Below are 13,062 nucleotides of genomic sequence, written 5' to 3' on the forward strand. Positions count from 1 at the left end.
AGACACAGAGCCTGCTTGCCCTCTTTTATTGACTTGTGACTGTCTGCCTCTTCTTGTTGGCCTTCCAGACATACTAATGGCCTGCAGTGAGATGTAGATGTACAAAACTGGAATGTATATATATACTGATTATACTGCAGCTAGCAGAATCAACTGCCTGCCTGTAGTATTATTAGTATGAGAACACCAGCAATTGTCTTCAGGTAGCTTTAGGTGCACACTCTGCAGAGGACACAGTACATTAACTGTAAATACTGCAGTTGCCTGCCTCTGGTGTTAATAGGATCAGAACACCAGCAATTGTCTTCAGGTAGCTTTAGGTGCACACTGTGCAGAGGACACAGTACACTAACTGTAAATACTGTAAATACAGTAAAAACGCCTGCCTGTCGGTATATTAGGAAGAGAATAACAGGAACGGATCTAGCTAAACTGAATACAGTGTGTGTGTGTGTGTATATATATATATATATATATATATATATATATATATATATATATATATATACACAACACCTGGGATGCATATATATACACAATACACTGTAAGTGCAGCTAACTGACTCGCCTGCCTACTCTATCTAACTTAAATCAAATGACACTGTCTCTCTGTTTATCTCTCTTCAGTTTCCACCGCAACACACTACACAAGGCCACCACGCAGACGGCCTTATATAGTGTGGGGCATGTGCTAAACCCCCTGAGCCATAATTGGCCAAAGCCACCCTGGCTTTGGCCAATTACGGCGCTCTGTACAGACGGCGCTGTGATTGGCCAAGCATGCGGGTCATAGTGCATGCTTGGCCAATCATCAGCCAGCAATGCACTGCGATGCCGCAGTGAATTATGGTCTGTGACACGCCACTCGAATTTGGCGTGAACAGCCCATAACGCTCGCAATTCGACGAACAACCGAACAGGCGATGTTCGAGTCGAACATGGGTTCGACTCGAACTCGAAGCTCATCCCTAGTCCACACCATGGGGTTCCTCTGGTTGGAGTTGGAGGCACACAAATGGTCACTCCTCCATAGGGTCCCACTTAGCTTTCCATCTCCACCCTTGCCCACGCCTGCCTCGTATATGTGTGCTACATCTGAGGTCCTAGCAGGGCTGTCTTAATAGTATCATGGGCCCCTGGACAAAGTAATGCACTGGGGCCCCCACCAGGGAGATGGGAACCTGTGGATTTGGCTACAATATGCTAAATATTGGGTGTGGATTTTTAGTCTGCTTAGAAACAACAAATAAGCACAACCAGGGAATTATCACAAATTAATTCATCCCCTGTACACATTGTCCCACCTTCTTTATCCACTGCTCCTCTGTATACACTGTCCCCCTGTATAATTTGACCCTCTTTTCTCCTGTACACACTGCTCCCACTCTTTTTTTACACCATCCCCCTCCCTGTATACACTGCCCCCTTGTATATACTGCCACCCTGTATACAGTTGTAGACAGGTGCAGTCTGTTTTCTCCACTGTAGGTGGTGCTCGTCCAGAGTGGTACTTCAGCTAGAGGGGAAGTCAAGAAGTAGGCTACTTGCATCCAGATGACCCTGGCAGCCATAACTTGGGTCACACAGAGTCTTCTTAAGTCCTTGACCCAACTTTTGGCACACATTTGCAAAGTGGCTAGTGTAGGGAGAGTGTACCCGCCTGTCAGGGACAGCACTAGTGGTAGGGAGAGGTTCTGGAGGAGTAGGGAAAGATCAGGGCCTAGGTCTGCACTTCTGCAAGCTCCCTCTTGGGCTGGACCGACCAGACTGCATTCCACCTCCCTGGGAAAGCATAGTTGCCAACATTGTAAAAAAAAATTTCGGTACATTTTTTTGGCTGTAGGGGGAGTCACACTATAATTAGGGGGCAGGGGCATGTTTGTAGGTGTGGCACAGGAAGAAGAAAAAATACGGCGCGTGATGCGCGCCGCACCAAAAGATGGGCGTGGTTTACACAAAATAGTGGGCGTGGCTTAAATGGGTGTGGCTCAAAGAGGGGTGTGGTTAGAGTCTGAGATGAATGAGGGATGGAGAGGGAAAGGGGGAAAGGGGGGTAGAGGGAGAGGGATGGAGGGACAGCAGACCCAGATCCTACACCAAAATAGCAATGTGTATTCCAGAGTTTAACAATCAGCCGATAAAGATACTCCAAACACCTGGTGTTAGCGCTTCAATCATCCCGGCACCATGGTTGTTATGGTGTCAGGATGATTGAAGCGCATTTCTATTATTACATTGTAATATAGAATGAAATCATTCAACTCACCATAATGCAGAGTCAGCGGGACCCCTGAGCGTGTCACCTGCCACCAGATGCTATCGGGTGCCCCCAGCAGAGTCCGTCCTTACATCAGGTGCCCCCCCGCAGAGTCCTTCCTTACATCAGGTGCCCCCAGCAGAGTGCCTCCTTCCATCAGGCATTCCCAGCGGAGTGCCTCCTTCCATCAGGTGTCCCCAGGACAGTACCTCTTACATCAGGTGTCCCCAGTACAGTACCTCTTATATCCGGTGTCCCCAGGACAGTACCTCTTACATCAGGTGTCCCCAGGACAGTGCCTCTTACATCAGGTGTCCCCAGGACAGTGCCTCTTACATCAGGTGTCCCCAGTACAGTGCCTCTTACATCAGGTGTCCCCAGTACAGTGCCTCTTACATCAGGTGTCCCCAGTACAGTGCCTCTTACATCAGGTGTCCCCAGTTCAGTACCTCTTACGTCAGGTGTCCCCAACGGAGTGCCTATTACGTCAGGTGACCCCAGCAGAGTGCCTCTTACGTCAGGTGTCCCCAGCGGAGTGCCTCTTACGTCAGGTGTCCCCAGCGGAGTGTTGGCTGCAGATGGAGTGTTGGCTGCAGTCTAGCTACATCTCCTCAAGAGTGGTAACAAGGGGGGAGAGGTGTGTGGGTGGAGGCATGGTGACTTGGGGTGTTACAGGCTGACTTGGGGAAGGGTGGAGGCATGGTGGTGATTTGGGGGTGCAGGCATGATGGTGACCTGGGGGGTGCAGGCATGGTGGTGACTTGGCCGGAGGGGGTGCAGGCATGGTGGTTACTAGGCCGGAGGGGGTGCAGGCATGGTGGTGACTAGGCCGGAGGGGGTGCAGGCATGGTTGTGACTAGGCCGGAGGGGGTGCAGGCATGGTGGTGACATGGGGGGAGGCGGGTGCAAGCATGGTGTGGCGACGTGGGGGGAACAGGTATGGTGATGACATGGGGGTGGGGGGGCAGGTATGGTGGTGATATGGTGGGAGGGGGGTGCAAGTATGGTGGTGGCATGGGGGGAGGGGTGCAGGTATGGTGGTGACGCGGGGAGGAGGGGGGTGCAGGTATGGTGGTGACATGGAGGGGAGGGGGAAAGCAGGTATGGTGGCGACACGGGGGGAGGGGGGAAGCAGGTATGGTGGTGACACGGGGGGAGGGGGGTGCAGGTATGGTGGTGACATGAGGGGAGGGGGGTGCAGGTATGGTGGTGACATGGGGGGAGGGGTGCAGGTATGGTGGTGACACGGGGAGGAGGGGGGTGCAGGTATGGTGGTGACATGGGGGGAGGGGGGGAAGCAGGTATGGTGGTGACACGGGGGGAGGGGGGTGCAGGTATGGTGGTGACATGAGGGGAGGGGGGTGCAGGTATGGTGGTGACACGGGGGAGGGGGGTGCAGGTATGGTGGTGACACGGGGGAGGGGGGAAGCAGGTATGGTGGTGACACAGGGGGAGGGGGGAAACAGGTATGGTGGTGAAGTGGGGGGAGGGGGTGCAGGTATGGTGGGGACTTGGGAGGAGGGGGGTGCAGGTATGGTGGTGACATGGGGGAGGGGGGTGCAGGTATGGTGGTGACATGGGGGGATGGGGTGCAAGGGGGAGCCAAGACAATCAGTGCACAGCGGAGCCCCGGTCCTTCCATCATTGTGACTGTGTCCCCCCCCCGCTCATCGCAAGGGGGAGCAAGAACCATCAGTGCACTGTCCCCACCAGCGATCCCCGGTCCTTCCATCAGTGGAGCTCGTCAGACACACGGGGCGGAACGGAGGGTTGGCGGCAGCAGCGGCGGCGTGTAGAGACTGAACATTTCCTTGTGTTCAGTGGAGAGAGGGGAGGGGTCGTCAATCACTGTAGCTAATAGGCTTCAGTGTACAATAGAATTTTCTATTTGTACACTGAAGAGAGAAGCCGATTGGCTGGCCTTCTCCTCTGCACTGAACACAAGGGAAAACACTCGTGGAGGCGATGGCGGCCATTTTTGTGTAGCCGTTGCCGTTTTTTGCCAAAAACAATCCCGATTTTCTCGGGACAAAACCAAAATCCCGGGAAAACAATCGGGACAAGCTTTAATCGGGACGAGGGTCCCAAAATCGGGATTGTCCTGGGAAAATCGGGGACTGCAACTATGGGAAAGCGCTATCTTCATTTTGGGGCTCTATTCATTTACTGCATAGCTGTACGTTACTGTTAACTGTACTGTTAAGGCTGTGGGGGAAGGAGGGGGTGAACTTCCACTCCAATCGCCTAGGTGGCCAGAGTGGAAATCGGAGTGGGTACCTGTCAAAATCAGGTACCCGCCCCTAGGGTGACCACGTGTGCCGGATTGCCCGGGACAGTCCCGCATTTTGCAGGTCTTTCCGGGTCCCGGGCACCTTTATTCTGGGAAAATATAATGTTCCTTAATGAAACTGACACAGCTGATTCTGCATCAATGCAGAAAATGGCTGCATTGATTGCCGATGATGTCATCCCGGCGTCCTGCCTCTCCTGGAGAAACACAGCAAGAGGTGGATGAAGCCCCCTCCCCTTCCTAGTTGGGCGCTTTCACAAAGGAGGAGCCGTGGGTGTTAGCCGGCTCTGTTTTCCAGCCTTTCACCGCTGACGTCACCCCCATCCGCCAGTGTTCGCCGTGTCTTACGGCTGTGGAGCTCCGAGCATCCCAGATGGGATACTGGACACTGCAATGCTCAGTCCTCTTCCTCAGTGTGTTACAAACATCAGGTACTTTAAAGGGGTTGTAAACCCTCGTGTTTTTTCCCCTTAATGCACCTTATGCATTAAGGGGAAAAAACACCTGGCAGTGACCGGCCCCCCAGCCCCTCCGTTTTACTTACCTTAGCCCTGGAATTTCACCCGGTGGAGACGCGCTCTTCCTTTGCCCGGGGTTCTCGGCTCTTGATTGGATAGATTGACAGCAGCGCAGCCATTGGCTCCCGCTGCTGTCAATCAAATCCAATAACGTGGGCGCCGTTGGGGCGGGGCCGAGTCCGGCATTCATATCTATGGACGCAAATGCTGGACTCGGGAGCGCGCCCGCAAGGTAACCCCCTCTGGAGAGTTCTTCTCCTAGGGGGTTATCTGATAAGAGGAGGAGCTGCGAGAGCCACTGGGGGACCCCTGAAGTTGGTGTTCGGGGCCACTCTGTGCAAAACGAACTGCACAGTGGAGGTAACTATGACATGTTTGTTATTTAAAAAAAAAAAAACGTGAACCTTTACAATCACTTTAAATACTAGTAGTTCCCTATGGCTGAATTTAGTTTTGTGCATTCACTGCATTGTGCATGGATTAGTACATATCAAGTAGCGGAAGCTCATTTTAGATTCATCCTGAGGCTTTATTTTTTCCACTGTTTACTACAGATCCCTCCGGTCATTTGTATTCCTTTTGTAGTACAAAGTATTTTTTTTTTTTATATATATATGCAACTTTACTGCCTTAGATATAAAGAGCATTTGTTTAATGTATGTCATCCTAATGCCCCGTACATTCGGTCGGATTTTCAAAGGAAAATGTTCGATGGGAGCTTGTTGTCGGAAATTCCGACCGTGTGTAGGCTCCATCGGACATTTTCCATCGGAATTTCCGTCACACAAAATTTGAGATCTGGATCTCAAATTTTCCGACAACAAAATCCGTTGTCGTAAATTCCGATCGTGTGTACACAATTCTGAAGCACAAAGTTTCACGCAAGTAGAAGAGCCGCACTGGCTATTGAACTTCCTTTTTCTCGGCCCGTCGTACGTGTTGTACGTCACCGCGTTCTTGACGTTCGGAATTTCCGACAAAATTTGTGTGACCATGTGTATGCAAGGCAGGTTTGAGCCAACATCCGTCGAAAAAAATCCATGGATTTTGTTGTCGGAATGTCCGATCGTCTGTACGCAGCATTATACTAAAAGTACAATTACGCTCTTTGAATCTAGGTGGCTGCCTGCAATGCTAGGCTAACATACATTACACAAATGCTTTTTCTATCTAAGGCACTAAAGTTGCAAATAACCTCCTCTCCGTTCTCGAGCATGGCCACCTGCCGACTGCATTGTAAGCCGAGTGACATTTCTTAAATAGGTAAGGGACAGGGACCACACTACCCCCTTTTGACATAAGGCTCTGAGGAGGGTGGCTGTTAGGGGTGGAATGCAGATGCCTGTGGTGTGCTGCCTGCAGGTGGGAGGTCGGCCTGTTCAGATCGATGTTGGTGGCTTGCAGGTTGGGTGCCCAGCTGTGATGGTGTATGTCAGCAGCTGTGGATGGAGTGTCAGGCTGCTTGGGACATCAGAAACAGATGAGGGTCAGACTTGTGTGATGAGTAGCGGTGGCAGCAGATGGTGTGTAACCGCGGATCCGGTTGAAGTGTCAGGCTGACTGGGGAGTGAGGATGGCTGCGGTTGGAGCTGTCAGGCTGCTCAAATGTTGGAGGCTGTGGGTGAATGCTGAGCCTCTTTAGCCCCTTGCCGACCGGAGCACACCGATATATGTTGGCAGAATGGCACAGGTTGGAAAATGGGCGTACCTGTACGTCCCTCCGTTAAAGCCGGCTAGCGGGCGCATGCAGCGGGTCCCGCAGACTTGATGTCCGCCAGTGGCCAGCGATCGTGGTGAAGAGAGGCTGAATGGGGAGATGCCTATGTAAACAAGGCATTTCCCTGTTCTGTCTAGCAACACTACAGGGATCTTCTGTTCCCTGTCATCGGGAGCAGTGATCTCTGTCATGTCCTAGGTGGCCCATCCCCCCTACAGTTAGAACACACTGAGGGAACACACTTAACCCCTTGATCGCCCCCTAGTGTTTAACCCCCTTCCCTGCCAGTGACACTTACACAGTAATCAGTGGCTATTTATAGCACTGAACGCTGTATAAATGTCAAAGGTCCAAAAATAATGTCAAAAGTGTCCGATCTGTACGCCGCAATGTCGCAGTCCCGATAAAAAATTGCAGATCACTGCTATTACTTGTAAAAAATAATCATAATAATAAAAATGCCATAAATCTATCCCCTATTTTGTAGACGCTATAACTTATTGTGATTTTTTTTATTTTTACCAAAAATATGTAGAAGAATACATATCGGCCTAAACAGAGGAAAAAAAATGTTTTTTTTATATACTTTTGGGGGATACTTATTATAGCAAAAAGTAAAAAAGATTGTTTTTTTTTCAAAATCGCTCTTTTTCTGTTTATAGCGCAAAAAATAAAAACTGCAGAGGCGATCAAATACCCCAGAAAGAAAGCTCTATTTATGGGGAAAAAAGGACATCAATTTTGTTTGGGTACAACGTCGCACGACCGAGCAATTGACAGTTAAAGCGACGCAGTGCCGTATCGCAAAAAGTGCTCTGGTCAGGAAGGGGGCAAATACTTCCGGGGCTGAAGTGGTTAAAGACAGTTAGCTGTTGGGCCTGTACTAGAACACTACAAAAATTGCCTTCCCCTGCCTGCATTTTTCAAGACTACGTGGCATTGCTATGCTTCTCCTCCTCCCAGCTGACAAGAGTAGTGAGTGCCACTGCTGTCAGCTTATAATGGCAGAGCCTAATACAAGATTATAACAGGGCCCCCATGCACCTGGAGCCCCTGGGAAAGAAGAAATTATTGTAAGTATTTGATACCATATTCTTGTCTTCTTGGTGCCAACTCGGCAACATACATGTGACAGTAGACTGGCCATGCATTAAGACAGCTCTGGGTCCTAGGACAGACTAGAGGGCTTTTTTTATACTTTTTTTCAGACAAGATTCATGCAAAAATTGACAGCGTCTAACACTCCACACTCTATCCAAAACTAAGTATGTAATCAATTTATGGATAGAAAGAGAGAAGCTGGACCTTCTAACCTGTTTTAGAGTGTGAGTGGTGGGGCTGCCACTTTGGTCTTGGATTCACTACGTAGTAAATCACGACCTCTGAACAAGTATACATCCATGCTGAAAGATCTGAGCTTCTGCCAACGTTTTTCAACAATGGTTCCCTTATATTTTCACCCCGATGGGCATCCTTTGAAGGATGTCATGTTGAATAAATGTTACTAAGCATATGCTTGTATTAATCAATGTGTTTTATGGATCTTATTTTGAAGGCCCAACAGATATATTTGCTAAAGTTGGAGAAAATGTCACTCTGCCACTGGACAGTGATATATTTCAAGGGAGTGAAATCATAGAGATTGATTGGCTCACAGACAGATGGGTTTACTTTGCCATAACAAAAATTGGTGGAGAAATTCGCATTCTAAAGGATATTTATAAAGAAAGTTTGTCCAGCTCATCAAATGGTTCCCTAATCTTCACCAAAGTATCACCGGAATATCATGGAGTGTACAGAGCCTGCATATTTTCCAATAAAGGAAAAATAATGGAGCAAATGTTCCACCTCCACATTTCTGGTGAGTTTCTCTTGGGAAGTCTGTTGGATACAGATGGGTGACATGTTATTAGCTGATTAACCAATTAATTTTACGAGTCCAGTAATTTTTCAGCAGTTTCACCTTCTCGCCTTTAGTCTCCTTATTGGACAGTACAGTGCCTCGAAAAAGTATTCATACCCCTTGAAATTTCCCACATTTTGTCATGTTACAACCAAAAACTTAATTTTTATGTGATAGACCAACACAAAGTGGCACATAATTGTGAAGTGGAAGGAAAATGATAAATGGTTTTCAACATTTGTTTACAAATAAATATGTGAAAAGTGTTGAGGAGATTTCTGTAGCGCCCCCCTGAGTCAATACTTTGTAGAACCACCTTTCACTGCAATTACAGCTGCAAGTCTTTTTGGGGATGTCTCTACCAGCTTTGCACATCTAGAGAGTGATATTTTTGCCCATTCTTCTTTGCAAAATAGCTCAAGCTCTGTCAGATTCGATGGAGGGCGTCTGTGGACAGCAATTTTCAAGTCTTGCCATAGATTCTCAATTGGATTTAGGTCTGGACTTTGACTGGGCAATTCTAACACATGAATATGCTTTTATCTAAACCATTCCATTGTAGCTCTGTATGTTTAGGGTTGTTGTCCTGCTGGAAGGTGAACCTCCGCCCCAGTCTCAGGTCTTTTGTAGACTCTAATACCCCGTACACACGATCGGATTTTCCGATGGAAAATGTCCGATCGGAGTGTGTTGTCGGAAATTCCGACCGTGTGTGGGCTCCATCGGACATTTTCCATCGGATTTTCCGACACACAAAGTTGGAGAGCAGGAGATAAAATTTTCCGACAACAAAATCCGTTGTCGGAAATTCCGATCGTGTGTACACAAATCCGACGGACAAAGTGCCACGCATGCTCAGAATAAATAAAGAGATGAAAGCTATTGGCCACTTACCCGTTTATAGTCCCGACGTACATGTTTTACGTCACCGCGTTCAGAATGATCATATTTTCCGACAACTTTGTGTGACCGTGTGTATGCAAGACAAGTTTGAGCCAACATCCGTCGGAAAAAATCCTAGGATTTTGTTGTCGGAATGTCCGAACAAAGTCCGACCGTGTGTACGCCCTATAACAGGTTTTCTTCTAAGATTGTCCATCTTCCCATCAACTCTGACCAGCTTTCCTGTACCTGCTGAAGAAAAGCATCCCAACAACATGATTTTGTCACCACCATTTATCATAGTGGGGATGGTGTGTTCAGGGTGATGTGCAGTGTTAGTTTTCTAATAAACCAAAATAAAATTAGGAGGAAGACAATGCTTCCCCTAGGAAAATGGGATTTTTGATAGAGACATCAATGTCTGTTACCAAGGTAGACACGCAATCAATTACATTTTGTTTAAGAAAGTATTAAATTTATTATCACATAATAGTATAAAAAATATTGCATAATCAGCATTATACATAAACCATGGATGATACTGGATACAGGAAATAGCAAGATGCTTGGATATGCAGAAGGACCGACGTGTTCACAGTTTCCAGCTTCTTCAAAGGCACAAAATGCATCTACAATTACATCTGGATTACATAAAATACATCATTAATAACTTAATTTAAGAGTCATAGATAATGATCACTTTGGTTGCTTAAATGTGCGTGCTTACCCAATTTGAGTGTTGGTGTCCCTTGTTAATTTCACATTGTATTTTTGAAATGTACCTGAATCCTCACAAACAAACTGTCCTTTTTGAAGGAAAACACACATAGGCAAGTATAATTCAAACCAAAATTCCTTTATTAAGGGCTCAGAACCAAACAAAGAGGGAGGCAACGCTGGAGAAACAGTTGAAAATAGCAAAGCCTGGGACCCCCAGGGCAGACATCAATTCTTGAACATCAAAATTGGTGGCCTGAGGAGTCCATATGTAAGGGAGTGCAGTCTGGTCCAGAAGTCCCAGAGATCCGGAAAGCAGCAGATGACATCTGTGTCCCCAGGCTGTGGTACCACAAGAGGCTGCATCTTTTGCCAGACCAGAATGGATCCAGGGTCCTCACTTTCTGGTCTTCCTTCCACGCTTCCTTCCCGGCTGTGGCTCTGCTGTTGGAGATGTGGCAGGAGGAGGAGTAGGATCTGGAGGAGGAGGAGGATTAGTAGGACCTGGAGGAGAAGGAGGAGGAGGACCTGGAGGAGGAGGAGGAGAACCATGTGTGAGGTCACAAAGGTGGGTATCAGATGTTATTTTGGGCCCTCAACCCCTTATTGAGAGCCTCAAACATTAATGACTCACACATGAGTTGTTGGCCCTCCTCCATCCGCTGCATTTTACAGGCAATGATGGCAGCAAAGTCCTCCTCCACGGTGTGTGGTGCTCCCAGGGCCTCTGTAGTCTTCCAAAAGAGGCCTCCTCTAGGGTACTCCTCCTCCTGCCGCTTTCTCTTTGCAGGTGTAGCGGAGGGACCTGCATATCAGGCAGCCTGCTCGGCCCGGGCAACTCCTGGCTGAGAATTCCCTGTGTATGAAAAAGGGACATGGTTTAATGTTTTGCATCATCAATCACAATCATAAATTAGTACTCCAAACTAACATCTAGTTAACATCATTGATTGGACAAGTAGAAATATTTAGAGGAATGCTATACCTGGCTCAATCTGGGCTCCTCCACATGTTGTTGCCTGGAAGGCCCAGGTTGGGCGTCAGAAGCCTCAGCTCGGGGTGGAAGGAAGCGTGGAAGGAAGACTGGAGAGTGATGACCTGGGTTCAGTCTGGCCTGCCAGAAAATGCAGCCTGTCATAGTACCACATCCTGGGGACATAGATGTCATCTGCTGTTCCGGATCTCTGCGAATCCTGGACTTTCTGGCGCTCCCTTACATATGTGCTCCTCAGGCCACCAATTAGGATCTTCAAATAGGTGATGTCTGCCGTGGGGATCACCTGCTTCACAATTTCCAACAATTGATCCAGCGCTGCCTTCCTCTTTGTTTGGTTCCTATAATGTGGGTGGTTCATCTCCCACAGACAAGGCAGCTCCCTGAACATGTCAATGAATATTGCCATGAAGTCTGTATCATTCAAGATATCCATTTTCACTGCAAGACACAACACAAGACAAACCCTAATGTCAGGCCAAACTCTCCTAATCTTGTTACAATATAGGCCTCAATGTAGAAGCAGTATAGGCACAAGTATGTCTCTTACCTTCATTCTTACGATCGGCGCCTCCAATGCTCCTTCCTCCGCTCACAGATCATACGTAATACGCACGCGTGTTACGCTTTATACACACTGCGCATGCGTGTAACTCCGCCCGCCCCTGACGTTCTTTCTAGTCTATTCCCCGCCCCTTTTCGTTCGGCACAGTGGGGGAAGAGCACATGGCGGATACACAGCAGGTGCGTGCTAATTACAGGAACGAGGAGGAGGAGGAGGAAAGCCCGGATCCGGACACGTCCCGATCCAGAAGGAGGTTTAAGGCCTCAAATATGTCCTTTGGGGAGATGTTGGAGATGGTGGACATCCTGAAGAAGGCCGACTATGATGGAAAGTATGGACTTTACCCCAACCCCAATGTCAGAAAGGCCAAGATCATGGCGAAAGTGGTCAAGAGTCTGCACCGGAATTTTGGGGTACGACGATCGAAAGATCAGCTCAGGAAGCGGTGGTCGGACCTCAAATTACGAGAACATGAGCAGTACAGAAAGATCCGGAGAGTGCTGCAAAAAAGTAAGTAGTTGTGCTGTGTTCCTATTCTTTATGTTTATTACGTTCGTGCTGCTCCATGTGCTTTTATTAAAAGTGTACATTTTAAAATGGCAACTTTCATGTTCATGGGCACATTATTCGTTCGTATCAAACATTTTTCTTTCGGCCTATAAAACACCATTGTTTTGTCCATATGCATTTGGCCACATTTTTTACGCCCTACTTGTATGAAACTAATTTGGTGGTGTAGATGGCTTTGTTACTAGAATGAAATGCAAACTAGTTTCTGTGTAAGGAGAGGACACTCAGCAGCTGTTTTCACATCTGGACACTAGAGCACTAGTGTGGGACACAAGAACCCCATTTTTCTTAGGTGACCCACACAGGTGCTCCAGTGTATACTATAGGGGGGTCTCCATCTGTGAAGCTTGTACAAAACAGGTAAAGTATTGCAGCTTGACAAAGGACACTGAAAATGCTACATCTTGGAACTCTGCTAAAATTGACAATTGTACCCCACTTCCAAGCAATGTTTCATCTTTATAGTTCTGCCATCAAATATCTGTGTGCTAAGTATACCATTTTTGTTTTACATAGGGGAGAAAAGACTCGGAGGACACCCCTCATCCGAGGAGACCAGAGCCCCCCCCCCCTGGAAGAAGGGGAAATACCCCCAACCCAAGAAGAGCAGGAGGAGGAAGAAGACGTGGTGGAACTAGTCACCACAACA

At 48.0% G+C, this 13,062-nt stretch overlaps 1 protein-coding gene across 1 annotated transcript in view; it reads left to right on the forward strand.

Annotated features, from left to right (window-relative positions):
- LOC141117588 (uncharacterized) overlaps window positions 1-13,062 on the forward strand; it is a 117,195-nt gene that overhangs the window by 78,861 nt on the left and 25,272 nt on the right. Inside the window, exon 5 of the mRNA XM_073610511.1 lies at window positions 8,338-8,643. Within this exon, the coding sequence (XP_073466612.1) occupies window positions 8,338-8,643 (306 nt within the window). The remainder of the gene's footprint in view (window positions 1-8,337; window positions 8,644-13,062) is intronic.

Source organism: Aquarana catesbeiana, linkage group LG13 (genome assembly GCF_042186555.1).
Source record: "Aquarana catesbeiana isolate 2022-GZ linkage group LG13, ASM4218655v1, whole genome shotgun sequence".
NCBI lineage: Eukaryota > Metazoa > Chordata > Amphibia > Anura > Ranidae > Aquarana > Aquarana catesbeiana.